Genomic DNA, 18,834 nt, shown 5'->3' on the forward strand with positions numbered 1-18,834 from the left:
TGATGTCAGTTTGAAGACTAAAGAACAAGAGAAGACTGGGTTAATGGAGCAATGGCTAGGATGCATTCAAGGAGACTCCATAAAAGCTGGGAGCTCACTGAATTCAGCTCACAGGCTGTAGAAATAAGCTGGCATTTACTTAGGCTGGCAATTCTCTGCTCTCTATCTTCACTTTAAAGAGATTGCGTTCTCAAATGGAAACCAATGAAATTTACTTCTTTGACAACCATTGTTATTGATAAGAAAACAACTCCTCATGTGCTTTGGGACATAATTAGTCCTCAGTGGGGCAAGAAAGTCCCAGATGGACAACCATTTTTGTGCCCAGAGAGCCCAATGACTAAATACAGGTTACACATCGTGATAGTACCACAGTAGTTTTTCTTAAAAGAAAAAGAAAAAATTGCAATGGAATGCTCTCAGACATTTGGTGTGGCCTTCACTTGTCTCCACGTGAACAAGAATGTCTGCACTAGAAACTTTATATATCTTGGAAGCTGTGTGGTATAATTTGAAACTGACCTTTGGCTTCAGAAAGAAGAGGACAGAACCAATGACTCTAGCGCAGGATGACAGCATTTAGGGAGAGGCCTGAGGGTGACCAAAGAATGTGGTTGACCTACCAACGACCATTTCTGTGCATGCAAAGACTTACTATCGTATTCCTGCAACAGCTCCACCGCCGTCAAGAGAACAGCTCTGTGTTCTGGGTCCCTGATGTTTAATTCATCCAAGTCTTCCTCCTCCAGGAGCTTGAAGGTATCCAGGTCCTCATAGCCATTGAACAGGAAAGTGGGCATGTGTTCCTGTGGGAAACAGAGAGAAGACTAGCATGGGTTGGCAGCCCAGACATGTGGTAAGTATCAACAGGCCTCAGATTCCTCGGCTCCCTTCCCACAGCCATATGCTGGCTAATCAAAAGATGAGTGTCATTTGTATCTATTCTGGGCCTCCTCATCCTCCAGCTTAGCAGATGATCAGGGGGTTTTATTAATCACGAGTTTCAGACTACGATGGATCACACTTGCTGGCATTGGAACTGAACTCATGAATGAATTCCTTTCTCCCCAGGCAGCCTACGGCAAAGAAGACAAAAACCAACTCCAAAAGCCCTATATAATTTTCAGGAGAAAGAAGACTTTGCAAAGAACAAAACACAGAATCTATGCTGTAAGATGCTGGGAATCATGTTGAGAGAAGAGGAGGAGGAGGGGGGGGGAGGAGGGATAAAGGCTCAAGGCCCCTCGGAGCTGGTGGGGAGCAGGGCACCTGGGCTTTTGCCCATGGGCCTTCCATCTAGAGCTTCCACCTCACTACCATATACAGCAGAGGTCAGGGGCAACAATAGAACACTGGTGACAATTCCCATGAGAGGGGCACTACCAGATTCATGGGTCACACTGGCTGGGGACAACAGATCAACCCTTCCCCTAACACAGCTCTCTCAGGCTCCGTGTATTAGGTGAAGGAAGAGGCAAGGACACACATGTGACAAGAGTAAGACATGACTGACTTTCAGGTTAATCCGATCCAGGAGATCTTCCACAGACTTGGGCTGGGGTGGTTTTCCTTTCCTCCTCCTCCGGGTTGGGCGCTTGGGTTTCTCCTCTTCCTCATTGAGCACGTCCACATAGATGAACTTGAATGTGCCCACTTTGTTGTTCAACAGGCCCATCCAGGTTCCCATGGGTGGCTTGCTGATGATGTCGATGATGTCTCCTTTCTATGGCCCAGAGAAAAAAAGATCTTTGCAGTAGGGGCATTTCTAAGCATGAGTACTGTGATCAGTCAGACACAGGTGGGACACCGCTGTGAGGGAAAAATCACAAGTCCCCTTTCGGAGTGACTGGGGCAGAATAGGATAAGAAATGTGGCCGAGACCACAGGAACATTTATGAATGTGCTGGTCGCCACCTGGGCCTAGGGATACAACCTATCCACTCTGCCTCTTACAATGCATAGCCATACGTGTGTGAAGTGCCTCTGTTCTCAGCCAGGCTGCATAGCTCCAGCTCTCAAAACATCCTCCATTTTTCCATGGCAGGGCCAGTGGGGAGAAAGTAGTAGAGGGGAGAAAGGGGCAGAGGCAGAGGAATCTTACTTCCTAAAGAAGCAACTTTCCATGCATCACAAGGCAGTGGCAAGCCCTGCCCAGAGACTACTTCATACATTTGTGAGATCCAACTTTATATCCTATAATACCCCTGGTCTCACACCTTCCCCTTTCCCTGGGGAAAGCACAGAGCCTGGATTATATGGGACCATGGCAGGGTCAGCATTCAACAAGAGGGAATGGAAAACAACAACAACAACAACAACAAAGCCCCTAGGCTTAGGCACCCAAGTTCAAGCCTCAGGACCAGCACAAAAACATGGACAAAAGGGCCCAGGCTGGCTGTTCTGAGGCCATAGAGAGACCCACCTTGAGCTTGAGTGAGTCTGTGTCGTAGGGACTGGGGGTGAAGTCGGTGTGTACCCGGGCGCGCCCGCAGAAGGGGCCTCGGTAGGGCAGCTCTTCATCGTCGCCGTCCTCCGACTTGACACTCTCTCTGTTGCTGGTGGAGGAATCAGTGGTGCTCACTGTCTGACCGCCTGTGCAAGCAAAGCAGAAAGAAAGGTAGCCACAGGCTGTACATGGAGCAACCCTGAAAGCTGAACAGGACACAAAGGCCCGGAGAAGGGGAGCTGTCAGCCAGCCACGAGCCAGTGCCAGATCAGAGCAGGCACCAGGCACCAGTTCCTAAAGACCAAGGGCTCAGTTCTCCTCACAGCCAGGGCATCCACGGCAGGGGACGAGCCCAGGCAGGACTCTGAAGGACTCTCCTGCTCCACACCTTTGCTTTTTCTTGTGTTTGTTTGTTTTGGTGGCAGCACTAGGGCCTGGACACTAGAGACTAAATGCTGTCCCTTAGCTTTTACATTCAAGGTTGACATTCTGCCCCTTGAGCCACAGCTCTCATCCTTGCAGAGATTTTTAATTTTCCTCTTATTATATCTCTTCCCCGCCCCTTCCTCCCTCCCTCCCTCCCTCCTCCCCTCTTTCGTTGCCAAATCTGGGGCTTGAACTCAGAGCCCAGATGCTGTCCCTGAGCATTTTTGCTCAAGGATAGTACTCTACTACTTGAGACACAGCTCCACTTCTGGCGCTTTTTTTGGTGGTTAACTGGAGATAAGAGTCTCATGGACTTTCCTGCTGGGGCTGGCTTTGGACCATAATCCTCTGAGTAAACTGGGATTATAGGAATGAGCCATCAATACCAGATTAACCCTCCCTCCCTCCCTTTCTTTCTTTTCTTTCTTTTTTTCCTACACATTCATGGCTCTCATCAATGTAATACACACTCTCCCATGTCTTGCAAGTGAGGAAACAAACTCGGAGTGGTCAAATAATTTGCCCAAAGGGCAAGAATTTAAAGTGGTGTATTTAACTGTGATTCCATGTCCATAAGTACCGTTGGCTCTGGAGTAGCTAAACATTATCTGCTACTGTGACATTTGTAATTATCTTCCCTTCCTTCATCCCCTGCATTTTGTTGGCCATGTTCTTGTGCTTTCTCTCATTGGTTCATTCTCCCATAGTCTTTAGCTCCTTCCTCCGAGATCCATTCTCTTGTCTTCCCCAATTCAAGTGCATATCTCTTCTTCTGAGCCACTGCTGTAAATCTACCAAACAACATGACAAGTCTGGTTTCCTAATTGCACAGTAAGACCAAGGCGCTGGCCTTATGCATCTTTAACTTGCTTGAACTTGTTGCTCAAGAAATGTCAGACTTGAACACCACAAGAGATCATTCACAACTATACTTACTCATGGAGCTCTGCCCACTCAGGGAGCTTCGAAGGCTTTCTACAGATCCTCCGGCTTTGAGCTTGGGTTTGTCCACGTGTTCCGAGTCTGGCTTTGCTGAGGCAGGGGATCCAGGCATTCCATCCAGGCCAGAGTCCTGAAATAGTTCCAGTACAACTAAGTTTCATGTGTGGGTGGAGACATTTTGTAACTGTTAGTAAGTGGTCTTCAAAGAGAGCAATCAGGGGCCGGGAGTTTGGCCTAGTGATAAGAATGTTTGCCTGGTATGCGCGAAGACCTGGGTTCCATTCCTCCATACCACATACATAGAAAAAAGCAGGAAGTGGTGCTGAGGCTCAAGTGGTAGAGTTCTAGCCTTGAAAAATCCAAGGACAGTGCTCAGGCCCTGAGCTCAAGCCCAGGACTGGCAAAAAAATATCACAATCAAAGACAGCAATCAAATCGTCTTTTATACCCAGACCTGCTTCTATACCTACAGTCTCTACCTTATTAACCATATCCTTCCTAATCTAGAAATGTGTGGCCCATGGTATTATTAAGTGCACAAAAAATAGTTTTCAGGCCAGGTACCAGTTGCTCACGCCTGTAATCCTAGCTATTCAGGAGGCTGAGATCTGAGGGTCATGGTGTGAAGTCAGCTTGGGCAGCTGGTGTGTGAGAAACTTTTTTTCACTTAAATACTAAAAAGGCAGAAGTACAGCTGTGGTTCAAGTTAGAGAACACTATCCTGAGGGGAAAAGAAAAAGCACAAAGATAGCATCTAGGCTCTGGGTTCAAGCCTCAGGTCTGGCAGGCGTACCTGCGAGTGTGCATACACACACATACACGTGCAGGTGTATGCACACACGCAACACACATATGCATACACACTATTGTTTTCAAAGCCAAGTGCTATTAGGATCACACCTATAACCTAGTGGCTCAGGGGGCTGAGATTTGAGGATCACAGTTTGAATCCAGCCCAGGCAGAAAAGTCCCTAAGATTCTCATTTCCTATTAACTAGCAAAAAATCTCCAAGTGGAGCATCCTCTACTTCAAGTGCCTGCCTTGAATGAAAGTAAGGATGCTAAGTTATAGGTGCCCAGGCCTTGAGTTCAAGCTCCAATATATAGGCCCACAAACACACACACACACACACACACACACACACACACACACGCACACGGAGATTACTTTTCATGTTCATAATCTTCAAAATGTCTCGGAAAAATATCTCTCTGCCACAAGACAAAATAGTTAGCCGAAGCTGTAAGGACTCTAAGCAAATTCCTGAGTTCAGTAACTAGCTGGACTCTAAAGACAGGGCAACTATAACCCACTATGAATAAAAATACTATCAGAGAATATTCCATTTACTTTGAAGAACATTTACATTTCTTAAAAGTATACTTCTACTAAAACAATTCGTCAGATTCTTATGTTTCTTTATCTATAAAGTGCTGAAATTTGCTAACTACAATGTAAGATCCAAATATACAGAAGGGGGAAAAAAAAACCACCTGTTGTCAGTTTATAACCTGCAAATGCCATTCCTACACTGAGAACCACTGGCATGATATGAAGATACTTGGTATGAACGCTGGTTCAGGTAGCTGGGCCAGTCCGTGCTCAGAGAAACTCCAACAGGAAGATGCCTGGTGTTCAGCCTGCCATCACTAGGGGGCGGCAGCTGAGCAGAGAAATGCCTGTGCTCCCAGCTGTTTTTATTAGGAGCCTGAAGACACATCCCCTACATATTTCAAGCAGAACCAACTCAGCCATCTATGCGTTAACAGGCTGCGACTTGAGTACCGTGAAGGTGCCAGGAGAGAGGGTTTTGAAATCCAGTGGTCAAGACTAACCTCAAAGCCTTCCCTAGTGTTTTTATTCCTTCCACCCAGGGAACTGAGACAGAAATTAGTCATGTTTATAAGGGATTCATTTTTTTAATAGAATTGGGGTGTGGGGGTTGGATGATATTGTGATAGGACACTGTTAGCAACAGCTATCTCCATGGAAACCTGAAAAATACAGAAATCCAGGAAGCATGTTCTCAATTTCCTCCTCAGACCTGCTCTGTGCTTCTCAGGCTACCTCTGAAATGGTTGGATCTGGCAATGGCTATTTTGTAGCAAGGGTATTTTAGAAGAAAACAACCTCCTTTGGTGTTCCAATGGACACAGAAACTCCAGTCTTCAGTGCCTACTTCACCAAGGGGTAATTGTTTCTTCATGTAGCACTCTAGACCTCTGTCTAGGTATAGAAGGCAGGGCTTAGTTTTGCATGTCTAGCACCAAGCTCAGGTACCCGGAAAATCCTAAGTGTTCATGAATGTATCTAGAAGTGAACGTGTGTGTAAACAAAGCAAGTGTGGGTAGTCTGAGGACTTAGCATTATCCAGAATCTCAGCTGGGGAAGCTATGGTCGCCCTGCTGTCTGATACCTGGGGAATTCTGTATACCATACCTGTTCCGAGACAGAGCTGCTACTGTATTTTTTGGACATTCTCTTCCTCATTGTCTCTTTCACTGATTTCACTTTTTTCCCAAGAGAAATGCGGGAGGCAGTGGGTGACTTGATTACTTCTTTGTACACAAAATCTCCTTCTTTCCCCTGGGAACCAAAATATTGTAAATACACCGTTAGTCATGGAAAATGAAGCCAAGAGACAGATTTTATTATCCAAACCATTAATGTCTCAGCTCTCAGGAAAATATTAGCATTCCCCAGGATCTTCACATTTTTCTCATGTTAATTCAATGTGCTTACTTTTTTTGTGTGGCAGTACTAGATTCTGAACTGAAGACTTCTAGCTCTATCACCTGAATGATGCCTTTTATTTTGCTTTATTTTTTTATATTGCGTCTCATATTTTTTTTTTGCCCAGGATTGTGGACTGTGATCTTCTTCCCTAGCTCAGATTCTTGTAGTTAACAGGTATGTAGTTGGCATATTGGCTGTTGTGATATCTGGCTAATGTTTTACCCAGTCTAGCCTTGAACTTCCAGCCTTCTGATCTCCACCTACTAAAGCAGCTGAGATTACAGGCATATGCCACCAAGCCCATTCACTGCTATTTATGTTTCTGATTGGAAATTAAAACCTACTAATGAAGGTTTTGTTTGTAATAAGACATGAGTCACTTTTAATTTTATTTAATCCAGGTACATTCCCACTATATGAAACACATAGACTGCATTTTTATCAGTAAAGAGCAAATTGCATGAATCCCAGAAAAGCACTAAGTGTTCATGGTTGAAGCTTAGGCATAAGAGAATAAGAATTTGACTGGTTTTTATCATAGCCATACTCAACGTGGTCAACTCCTAAGAGCGCATCAGTTTCCTTTCCCGAAAGAAGTACATTGCTGTGGCCATCTCTCCATATTTTGTCTTTAAATTAAAAACCAAATTTTCCCCTGAGGAAGAGGGGAAAATATTTCTTAAAAAATTGACTGCATAAAATTATTGGTTTATGAATCAATAAAATTTGATACCCAAAGAAAACAGCTTAAATCTTCCAGGAAATTCTGCAACACTTCATATCTCAGATGGATATTTTATCTGACACATGTTCATAAAGACTGTAGGGAATGAAATGCTCATTTTATAGTTTTATGGCAAAATATATAAGGGACAAGCCAAACTGAACAAAAGTCACTGGTAAGCTGGGTGTCAGTGGCTCCCGCCTGTAATCCTAGCTACTGAGGAGGCAGTTTTAAGCCAGCCCTGGAAGAAAAGCCTGTGAGATTCTTATTTCCCAGTAACCACAGAAAAGCTGGAAGTAAAGGAGTGGCTCAAGTGGTAGAGTGCTAGCCTTGAACAAAAAAGCCAAGTGAGAGTTCAAAGACCTGAGTGTAAGCCCTAGTACAGACATACATGTACAATGTGTACCCTCCTCCCTCCACAATATCACACGTAACCCGAGGAACTGAACTTGAAGCAACAAACCAGACCCAGAAGTAGGTGTGAGGGAGGTGGTAACCCTGGCCCATGGGGATCTAGTTGGCTGTTGCACTAGTTAGATTGGGCTATTCCTTGACATATCCCATTAAAAAGACCCAGACTTAAGCCTTGAGAGACATGCCCTAGGCCCAAAATAAGAAGACTGTAATTAGACATGGTAGCCTTAGTTTCCAAACCTCAGGGACCCCCTGTGCAGCCATTCTGTGCACTTGTCACGAGGTGAGAAAGGTTCCTGGACACCAGTGAGTTCTACAGAAACCAAACTCATCTGGGTGAAGAAACTGGGAAAAACCTTGGAGGCAAAAGCATTAAGGAACTGTGTTGCTTTCAAGGAGAAGGAGGCCAGAGGGGTCATCAGATGACTTTTCACATGCCACACTGGAACATCTTTAAATGGGTACAACAATGGCCGGGCAAGGAATCTGTCATCCTAGACACTCAACAGTGACATTGGGAGGATCACAGCTGGAGGCCAGGCCAAGCAAAAAATTATCCAGATCAATAAGTTAGGATTCATGATGTACACCCATCTTCCCTGCCACTTGGGAGGCCATGCTTTGAAATTAGCCTTAGGCAAACAAAAGGAAACACAATGGCCAACAAAAAGTTAAAAAAGAGGATTAAATAGTAGTGTCAGTCTAAAAAGGATGAAAAACTGAAGTTCAAATTCAAGTACTTCCCAACACCCCACCTCCACCCCAAAGCAATACAACTCTTTTCCAAAAGTGACTTGAGCTCCATGGAAAACTATTGTGATCCAACCCACTGCCTCCCTCCCACATCTACTCACCATTGGATCGGAATTATTCGTGCCAACGTGCAGGGAACGATTTGTCAGGTCAAATCCTCCGAAACTGCAGGTTCTCTGTGGAAAAGCGAGGGCAGGACAGGAACTTACACTCACGTCCACCAAGGCGGGCACACCCCACACCCTTCCCCTCTGCGAAACATCGCTCAAATCACGAAAATGTGAACGGGATGGAAGGAGTCGACGAGAAATGATGAGAAAGAACACGGAAGTCATGTCATCAGCAAACTCCACTGATTCTGTGCCTTCAAGGAACTTGCCTACCACCTACTACAGGAATAAAGGACCCGGAGACTGCTTGTTTGTAATAGACACACAGGCCCAAATCCCTCTCCCAACTCGGGGCTGTAAGTCTCCTGTCTCCTAGCAAAGACCTTCCTCTTTAGCTTCCCCATACTGCAACTTCATACAATCAAAATCAATGGGTATGGCTCTGGTTGTTTTTTTCTTTTGTGTTGGTGCTAAGCTTGAACTCAGGGCCTGGACACTGTCCCTTAGTTTTTTGTTGTTGTTGTTGTTTGTTTTTGTTGTTTTTTAATCCATCATTGGTCCTCTAACACTTGAGCTGACTTTTTAGAAGTCCATCGGAGGTTAGAGTCTCCTGGGCTTTCTTTCCTAGGATAGCTTTAAACCTTGACCCTCAAATCTCAGCCTTCTGAGTAGCTGGGATTATAGGCTTGAGCCACAGGCACTCAGACTTACTCAGTGTTCTTGAGAACTCAGTCCTCGTGAGTCCTGGGCTCCCACACTGACAGCAGGCTTTTCTAAAAGACTTTTGTTTTGTTTAGTTTTAAATGGCTGGGACAGGAGGAAAGGAGTTCTGTTTACAGCAGTCTAGCCCAGGCAAGATTACTCACTAGTTACTTCTCCATCCTGGCCAAAAATGCTGATAACTTTCCTATCTCACTGCCCAACTGAATTATAATTCCTTTTCTCACAGAGGATGAAGATACCACATTTGCCCAGAAGGACAAAAAAACCAAAAAGATGCTGCCTTTGATCGCACTCGTTTTAATAGGAAAAAATGCAGATATTATTCAAATGAAAGCTTTGTTGTCCTTTTGATTGGCTTCAGACTTGAAAGAACTACTTCTATTTTAGTCTCTCTCTCTCTCTCTCTTTCTTTCTCTCTTTCTCTCTCTCTCTGTATATCCAGAACTGAGATCAAATTTCTTTTGTTTATCTAGCAAAAGCCACTCATCAGCCACTTCTGCCCACATCCACCCTCCATCTCCACTCCCCCACTTCTCAGGCACACGTTTTTCTTTCTTTCTTCTAAGTAATGTTCTATTGAAATCAACTGCTAATAAAAGCTGAGCAGCAGGTTTGGGCATCAACATTTTGTATCACTTATTTCCCAGAGAACTCAGTTACTAAATTGAAGGAAAAGAAAAATACAGTGTAAACTATAAACATTGTTTATATGAAATAAACCTACTTTATGCATATATTAATTGACCACATTGAGAAAGTAGAAGCAACCTGCAGGGAGATTAACTAGGCTGCTGAAGGAGTACACAGACCTAAGCTCTGGTTGTGTCACTTGCTTGCTGTGTCACTTCCAATTCAAATGCTGACCTTCTCTGAACCTCATAGTTTGTAGTGAAATGGCATGGACATATTCTATTTGAAGACCCCTAGTGTACTGGCTGGCACAAATTAACATCCCCTGGGTACTGGTTTTTCTTATGTGACTTTTGAGCATGGCTCTGCTGAGAACTTGGTAGCTCCCACTGCTGATCCTTATGTCCGGGCCTAGTCAAAGTTAGAAATATGCAAATGAAAAGGTGGAGTTCCATTCAGAGCTTTGCAACTTGGGAGATCAACTGCAGAAAGCAGAGCATCCCTAGAAGACACAATGGGAAATACTGGGTATACCTCTGCTTAAGATGCTGCAGAGTTGTTCCTTACCAGCGGATTGCTTCTGTTTTAAGTAGTGTACAACTGGCTGGTTTGTCAGTGGATGTGACCCTGATTTAATATTCAATATTAACATCTAATTTCCTTACATCTATTTCAACTTAACGAGATGTAGGACTAATCCATAAAAAGAGAATTTAACACTAGCTTTCCCTTTCTAACATACAAAGCCAAATACATTTTGGGAGTTTTGCGAAGCCAGTGACTTTGTTCTAGTTCCTTTTGGGTGACTCAGGGCTTTGCAGACACGGTATGGCACCCAGATGTCTTGTTACTTTATGTTTTTTGCATGTCCCTACATTAAACAGCCTCTCCTGCAACACAGCACATTATTTCTGAAACATATGAAATAACCAACAAAGAATTTATGTGGAAACTGTGACTGCGATAAATTAGAAGCTTGTTTAAGTTTTCATATGCCTGTTGTGTGCATTTATGCCTAAAATAAAGAACATAAAGAAAGGGCTGTCTTCCAGCGATAGGTTAAGATATCTGGAAATGATTCCTTTTTATCAATGGAGAACTAACAAAAAATTTAACAATAAATAGTTCTTGAATAACTCCTCAGTTTCTTCTAATAAGATCAAATATTTCTCCAAGTAGCATTCTTCCTGATGGTAAACAAATTATAAATGAGATTTAAAAGAAAAATAAACCAATCTTTGATTTTGGTGATCTATGCAAATGAAGTGAATTATTTGTTTGTTCACACATCTCTTGCACAAATAACCCCAAACACATTTCAGACAGATTCTAGAGAAGAGTCCAGCTGGTCGATGAGATGGTCATGCAGTTGGAAACATGTTTTGGGGGAAGTTGAATTTAAAAATGGACAAAGTTTCAAATGTCATGCATGTCTGTTCTTCCAAACAAAAATTGAATGATCAAATAAAAAGCAAAACACATGACCATTTCCAGTGAATACAAAGCGTTATCATTTCCCTGGAGTTTCATCAAGCAAAATATGGCATTTTTCAAAGACAAAAAGATCAAGATTAAGATGAAAGGAAATTGTACATGTTGGGGGTGGGATGAGGAGGGTAAAAGAAAGGAAATACAGAATAAGCAGAATGCAAAAGAACTTCTCAAAGAAATTAATAAGATTTAAGTCTTGGAAGGAACAAAGCTGTGTGTGTAGCTTAGTGGTAGAGCACTTGCTTATCACAAACAAGGCCCTAGGTTCAATTCTCAGAACAAACTAACAAAACTCTACCATAAAGAATGTATTTTTTCATATACTCTCTGGATAATCAGAAAATTCAATTTTGTTTTCCTCATTATACAACTGTACTTACAAGATGTGCTATGTGCAAATTTCTAACCTTAGCAGAAATTAATAACTACCCAGGACTGACTCTTGCATCTTAAAAATGCCCAGTTCAGACTGATCCTTAGTCATCTAAGTGAACTAAGACGCAGTTTAGACATTAAGTGTCATCTTCAGCAAGTGGGACTTGGTGCTGAGGGATGAGCTGGCCCAGATGTGCATTCTCAACACTAGCCCACAGGTGGAGTCACAAAGATCTCAGAAGTATCACCTCTTAAATAATAGTCCTGATAAATTCCTGTTATTTATTTCATCATAAATAATGTAAGAGGCACATGAGCAGTTCAAGGTGCTTCCAAGTAGGAACAGGCTCCATATTCCATGATTTAAACTCACAGAGTCATCAGTGGACAAGAAAGGGGTTGTGTTCTGTCCAAGTGATGGACAAAGTGGATGAACTGGGTATAACACTTCTGAAAGTTAAAAAAAGGAAAAAGACATTGAGACTGGCCTTTTACAAAACATATATAGCTGAGAGCAGACCAGAGGCTGAAGGGGTGACAAAGAGATTTATTTCAAAACCAACTAAACAAACAAACAAACAAAAAACTCGGCAATAACTACTGCCACGATGAAGAAAGAGCCAGAAGAAAAGTTTTTGTGGCGGAGGAACAGTATTAAAGTGTTACAAGAACCACAGGAATGTGAGAAGATAGAAAATAAGATCCACAAAGAAAGCCCGTTCGTGGGAGAGTCTTTAGAAATCCCCAGAGGTAGGAAGGACCCAAGGATCCTTTCAGCACAGAGAAGATCGTTCTAAGGATGGCATTGACCAATCAGTTTTCTTTTTCACAAAGGCAGGCCGGGATTGAATGAATTTAAATCACAGTCATAGTCTGGGGAAGAACATCCTATTCATGAGTGCGGAGGAAGCCTGGGAAAAGCCACGATGGAAGCGGATTCTTCTAAAGGTTCTTTCAGACCTTTCAAAGGGGCTCCCGGCCAGCAGCCCCGGGTGGACCAAACAAGGTGCCAGGAGGGCGCTGCCAGGTCCTCTGTGCCATTTTAACAGGGGCTGTTGTGCAAGCTAAGCGTTAGGTGGGCATTCCAAGGGGAAAATGATCTGCATTCTAAAGTTGGCCATAGGCATGCCCTGAACTGAAATCTCACTAGTTCTCCCTGATCCTTCCTTAAAATGGAAAAAACACAACAAAAAACAAACGCTTTAATATTTGAAAGTGAGGTCACTGTCCCTCACTTTGCATGAAACCAAATGCTTAAAAAGATCAGCACACCAGGGCTGGGAGTTTGGCCTAGTGGTGGAGTGCTTGCCTAGCATGCACGAAGACTGAGGTTCAATTCCTCAGACCACATACACAGAAAAAAAAAGTCAGAAGTGGTGCTGGGGCTCCAGTGGTATAGATTTAGCCTTGAGAAAGTCCAAGGACAGTGCTCAGGCCCTGAGTTCAAGCCCCAGGACTGGCAAATAAATAAATAATTAAAAAGATAAGCACACTCCACCGAAGGGCTCTCATTCACCTCTGCCCTGCTAGGCTTCGCCCCTTTCCTGCTTGCTCTATGAAGAACAGGCCCAGGAGTTTCGCCGTCACCAGCACGGTCACCGGAGATGGCAGATGCGCCACAGTGCGCGCGCGGCGGCCATTGTCTTAATCCACGGAAAAGAGCAGAGCCAGCTCTTTCCAAGGGCAACACGACCTTGGGTTTGCAATGGGTCTGCACTCGAGGTCAAGGGATGGGATGTCAGCCTGCCCCCTGGAAGACCCCCCTCTCCACACCCGGCTCGGCTGGAACTGGAAAGCGAACTTGGCCGCAAATGGCCAGGATGGCGGAGGAAGAGAAAGACACCAGGGAAGGAAGGAAGTAGAGGTTAGAGAGGGAGGCGATGGTCAAGATGGGTGGAGAAGGCCCCGGGAGGCCCAGGGTGAGAAGAAGAAGGAGGAGGCGGCCACCATGCTTGACTGCACCCCACGGGAAATGACAAGGCGGGCGCGGTCCCGGCGACTCACGGACTTCTGGTGGATTCTCAAGAGAACCCGCTTAGTGCAGCGATCCACGGTCGCCGCCCACTTCCTCTGCGCCTCCTGGTCCTCGTCCAGCAGGCAGCGCCTCAGGTCCTGCTTGTCGGCCTTGCGGAGGGTGCGGTCCGGGCCGCCGGGGCGCACCAGCTGGGTCAGGTTCAGGTGGCTGTAGAGGCTGCGCTCCACCACGTAGGTGATGTTGAGCTCGCTGACCGCGGCCGGGCGCACGCGGCCCCGCCGGCCCCCGCCGCCCCCGCCGCAGCCCCCGCCGCACGCCGCCCGGGACTTGGGCCGGGGCAGGGGCGCGTCGCCCGGGGTGGAGCTGTGCGCGCCTCTCCGGGAGGGACGCGGGCCCGGGGACGCCCGGGGGGCGCAGTCCGTCTTCCTCCAGCGGATCTGCTTGCGCACGCTCTGCACCTCCTCCAGGGACACCAGCAAGTGGTGCCGGCGCCGGTGGTGGTCATAGAAGAGAAGGCCGCCATCCGTACTTACCCCGTGGCTCAGCGAGCCCAGCCCCTTCTTCATCTCCCCGTCCGTCAGCGAGCGGGACACCTTCTGCGGCTTCTCTTCTTCCGGATAGGAGAAGAAGCTCCCCATCTTCTTGGGGGGTTTGATCAGGCCCCGGCTCTCCCCTTTGCTGAAGGTCTTGACCAGCTTGCGGCCGGCTCCCCAGCTGCTGCCATCCAGGCCGCTGGGGGACGGGGACGTGGCCAGCGGGTCCGCGTCCTCCTCTGGGGGTTTTTCTGGAGAGCCATCGAAGAGAAACGGCTTCTTGTGCACTCCGGAGTAAAGGGCGGATCGCTCGTCCAGGACTGGAGAATTCTCAAACACGTGCTCATCCCCGCCTGCAGGGACAAGGACAGGTTCTGTGAGTGTGCCTGCAGTCAGTCAGTCAGTCACAGCAACCCCCCTAACTCCAGGGTCTGACCGACACCAGCCCGGCTGCACAGAGCTCCCCACTGTGCTCTGAGCTACTCAGGCGGTTGAGATATGAGGGTCCCAGTTTGAAGTCAGCTGACCAATCTGGAGAGTCTTACTTCCAATTAACTAGCAACAAACTGGACTGGTGGCATGGTTTAAGAGGTAGAGTGCCAAGCAAGAATGGAAAAAAAAAGCAAGTGTGAACACAAGGCTTTTGAGTTCAGTAGTAGCACCAAATACAAGATAAAAACAAAGAAAAAAAAAACAAAAGAAAAAAACCCACAGAAAACAGTGCAGTTCTCTCCCTGCCCTCATTAGGAATCTCTTCATAAATACAGCACCCACTTAAACATAGCTATCATAAAAACCATCCAACTATTACAAGCCTGTGGTCTCACAAAACCTAATGTTAAAAAGCTGTGCTGTGTTTGTTTCTCCTTTAAACATCTCCGTAGACAGAACATCTTCTCAGGCCTATTATAAAAAGAAAATGCCATTTGCAAAGTCAAAGCCAATCATTATCACCGTAGTCCTTCACATTGCAAGATAATTGCCTCCCCAGTTTGCAAGTACAACCCTCAGAAACCAGAAATCAACCATCCCCCTTAGGAAAGGCCCAGTTTTCTGCTGACTCTGGTGGCTTTTTATAGCTGGGGTGTGATGGATGTCATGTGGATATTAGGGATTTACAAAATTTTTTTATTGGTACATATGCCATGTACATGATTAAATCACCCTGATAATTTGGGTGGAGAAACACCATAAAGAGTTATTCTTGCAATTGTGATTGACAAATGGATTCCCAGTTGACAGCCTAAACATATCCATTTAAGAGATATCCCCCATCCACTCCAGGCTCTGGCGGAAGCAGCAAGGGCATTTAAGGGCCTGGACACGCAAGCAGTTCAAGGATTCCAGCCCTTGAAGCCTGCCCTGGAGCTCCAGAGCCCAGTGGAAAAGCCTGGACTCGCTGGCAGGAAAGCCGAGTTCTTTTCTGTGTGTGTTATGTGAACAGATGTAGAGGAGAAGTAGGTCAGGCTGTGGGTGTAGCAATCCCAGCTGGCTGTGTATCCTTAATTATAAGGAAACTTGGGAGTTTTGCAGCTTTCCACCAGCTGAATTGTGAAGAGGGAAAAAAATACAAAGTTCCTTGGAACAGAAGCACACCATTAAATATATCAGCTATGAGAAGGGTGCCAGAGTAGGGGGAAATGTCAGAGAAAAGGGGAAGGAGGCTCAACTTGGAGGTGGGGAGGTGCTGAGAATGGTAGTAGTCTTGAAGTTTTTATGTTGGTTACTGTTTCTAATGGATGGAAATTAGAACTTAACAACAACAACAACAGAGAAAAACAAACTGCTGGTATGAACTTGAACCCAAGGATGAGCATTCATATCCAGGAGATAGAGGGAGGGCAGAGAGAAGAAGCAAAGAAAGGCAGTCAAAGCTACATCCAGCCAGAAGTTCACTGCGGAACTCCTCAGGGATCTTTGAGGAGAGCTGAAAAACAGGCTGCTCAGCCCTGAGGCTGGCTAGTGACTCAGGAGGCTGAGACCTGAGGATCATGTTTCGAAACGAGCATGGGCAGGAAAGTCCATGAGACTCTTATCTCCAGTTATCCACCAAAAAGCCAGAGTATGGCTCATGTGATAGAGTGCTAGCCTTGGGAGGAAAAAAAAGCCAAAGAGATTGGGAGGCGGAGAGGGAAGAAAGGGGCACAAAAACATGAGAAGGGGTAGCAACGTTAGAGAAGTAGTGCACCCACTAGTGACGAATGTAACTGTAACCTCTCTATGCATTATCCTACAATAAACCACACAAAACAAAAAGAATTAAAAAAAAGCCAAAGGGAGAGCAAGGGGCCCTGAGTTCAAGTCCCAGCACTGACACACAGAAAGTGGGAGGGAGTGGAACAGACCTTTAGCAGTGTATAATTATCATCGAGCCTTCCTGCTCCTTACTCAAGACAGACACCTGACTAGAAGGCATGGAGACCAAGGATCTGCCTGGAGCTAGGCATGAAAGTGCACATTCTTCTCCAGAGAGGCCATACTCTGCTTCCAGGAAGAAGGACCTGGGCCAAGCCAGAAGGTGTAGCCTGGTGCCAGAGACCCAGCCATCAGGTACCTTCATGGTTTTCGTTAAGCCCAGATGCTCTGGGGTTTCGCATACCGTTGCTTCTCAAAAGACATGTCGGTGCCCAGTGGTCTGCACATCTGGACTGTGTCTGAGGCTGTCACCAGTGATTGCATACCTCTGGGCTCACATCTGGGTCTGGAACCAGTCAGGGCACACATGCCCATGCCATATGGGGGCCTATTCTCTGCAGCTGGAAAAGTGGAGTTGGGAGGAAAAGATGGAAAATGACTAGGAAGAAATGGCACTGGCCAGGTCTATGCCAGGCCATGTACACTGTGGGCTCTGCTGCCAGAGCTAAGCAGTGCCCTGAATGCCAGCCTTGCCCTGGACTTCTCAGAGCATTAGTTCTCTATCCTCCTCTGACCAAATGGGACAACTCAATTCCTGGAGGCAAGGCAGCAAGATCAACTCACTCCATCCCACGTGGTAAGATTAATCTCACAGGAATGCTTTTTCCTTTCTTACGTGGTTGAGATCAGAATACCTGAAGAAAGGTAGTTCTGAGCATAGGTGGCAACTTAATGTTTTACCTCAGCTCTGGATTCCAGCTCTGGCTCTGCCTTCACCAGATCCGGGGCCCTGAGTATTTACTACTCTCCCTGAGCCTCTTCTGTATTAATGCCGTCCTATCTTTACCTAACATCCCAGCAAAGCAAGACATAAGTCAATATTCAGTGATGTGACACTACACAGAAAAACACCTCACAGAAGTTGGTGATTTGTAATGGGGTTAGGAGAAAGTGGTGCACTAGGGACGGGGAATCATTTTTTTGGACAAGAGGCAGAAACACACAAGGAACTGGACTGTGTTAAACACTGCACAAGACCATCAAGTAGGAGAGATGGATTTGAAGTTAAAGAGGGTGAGGAGACTGGATGCAGAATGCTAACGGTTTAGACATAGGATGCCCTAGACAAAGGAATCACAGAGCTGAGACTGAACTCTAGTTGGCTGGCTGTGTGAGCCTGAGCAAGTTACTTCGCTCCCTGGGATCCCAGTTTCCTTGTTTGGGAAAGGAGGATGAGTAAGTGACTATCTCTGGTGGGTACTTAGGGCTGATACTTAAGGGAAAATAAATTCTAAAAATATTTATAGAGACGTTCTAGCACATAGGATGCTCTTCCTAAGTGGTGATTATTGATACAAGCATGCAAGAGGTCAGAGTCAGGGGCAAATCTCTGCAAGTCCAAGTATGGGAAGAGAGGGTCCTGACAACCAATGCAGTCTTTCCTGTGTACCTGTCCTTTCACCAGTAAGGTACCTTGCAGAGTTCTATTGCTTAGGGTCAGTGGCTGTGTGGATGGGGAAGGTGAGGGACCAGCCCAGAGCAGATGCCCTGAGCTAGCCACACATCTGGTCCCTCTCCTACTAATGTGGGCAAGTCAGACAATACAACCTTGCCGTACCTCCCCCCCCCCCACCCCGCGCGCACACACACACACACACACACACACACACACACACACACACACACACACATCAGATAATGGAGTGTGACTTACACCTCAGACTTCTGAATCCATCTTCCACCAGTGGCATCTAACTCATTCTCAGATGAAATCACAACCAGTGGCAGTCACTTTGTACCCTTCTACAGTACCTCTTTTGGGACTTGGTTTTCTTTTATTCAGCTAGCTTTCTCAGAGATAGTTGAGTGATGTACTCTGTATCAATATGCAGATTGGGGCTTTTCTGTATCTTTCAAAGGCTACACTGGTGAAAACATAACTCAGAGACTCCTCATCTTTGCTCGTAAAGGGAATGACTAGCTAGTTGGTCCTTCTCTCATTTATGGACAAGACCCATCAATCTGTTTGGATTTGGTTTGAGCGTGTGAGCATGAGGTGTGTTTTTTAGAGGTGTGCCCTCAGGTTGATTGTTGGCAATTTCCTGTATTTTCCCCCACCAGCAGCACCTGGCCCTCTGTGTATGAGGAAAGCACAGTATATTCTGCACTGTGGAAAACCTGGCTCACAGGCAGATGTTAA

General features: G+C 45.8%; 1 protein-coding gene across 2 annotated transcripts in view; it reads right to left on the reverse strand.

Moving 5' to 3' along the window:
• Sash1 (SAM and SH3 domain containing 1) overlaps positions 1-18,834 on the reverse strand; it is a 149,382-nt gene that overhangs the window by 10,839 nt on the left and 119,709 nt on the right. For both annotated transcript variants that reach the window (XM_090337987.1, XM_090337988.1), the window contains 7 exons: positions 14,280-14,632; positions 8,544-8,618; positions 6,255-6,401; positions 3,809-3,944; positions 2,423-2,592; positions 1,514-1,723; positions 656-806 (listed from right to left, as the gene is read on the reverse strand). In XM_090337987.1, coding sequence (XP_090194113.1) covers positions 656-806; positions 1,514-1,723; positions 2,423-2,592; positions 3,809-3,944; positions 6,255-6,401; positions 8,544-8,618; positions 14,280-14,632 — 1,242 coding nt within the window. The remainder of the gene's footprint in view (positions 1-655; positions 807-1,513; positions 1,724-2,422; positions 2,593-3,808; positions 3,945-6,254; positions 6,402-8,543; positions 8,619-14,279; positions 14,633-18,834) is intronic.

The sequence above is a fragment of the Megascapheus bottae genome, chromosome 8 (genome assembly GCF_031878675.1).
Source record: "Megascapheus bottae isolate mThoBot1 chromosome 8, mThoBot2.hap1, whole genome shotgun sequence".
Classification (NCBI taxonomy): domain Eukaryota; kingdom Metazoa; phylum Chordata; class Mammalia; order Rodentia; family Geomyidae; genus Megascapheus; species Megascapheus bottae.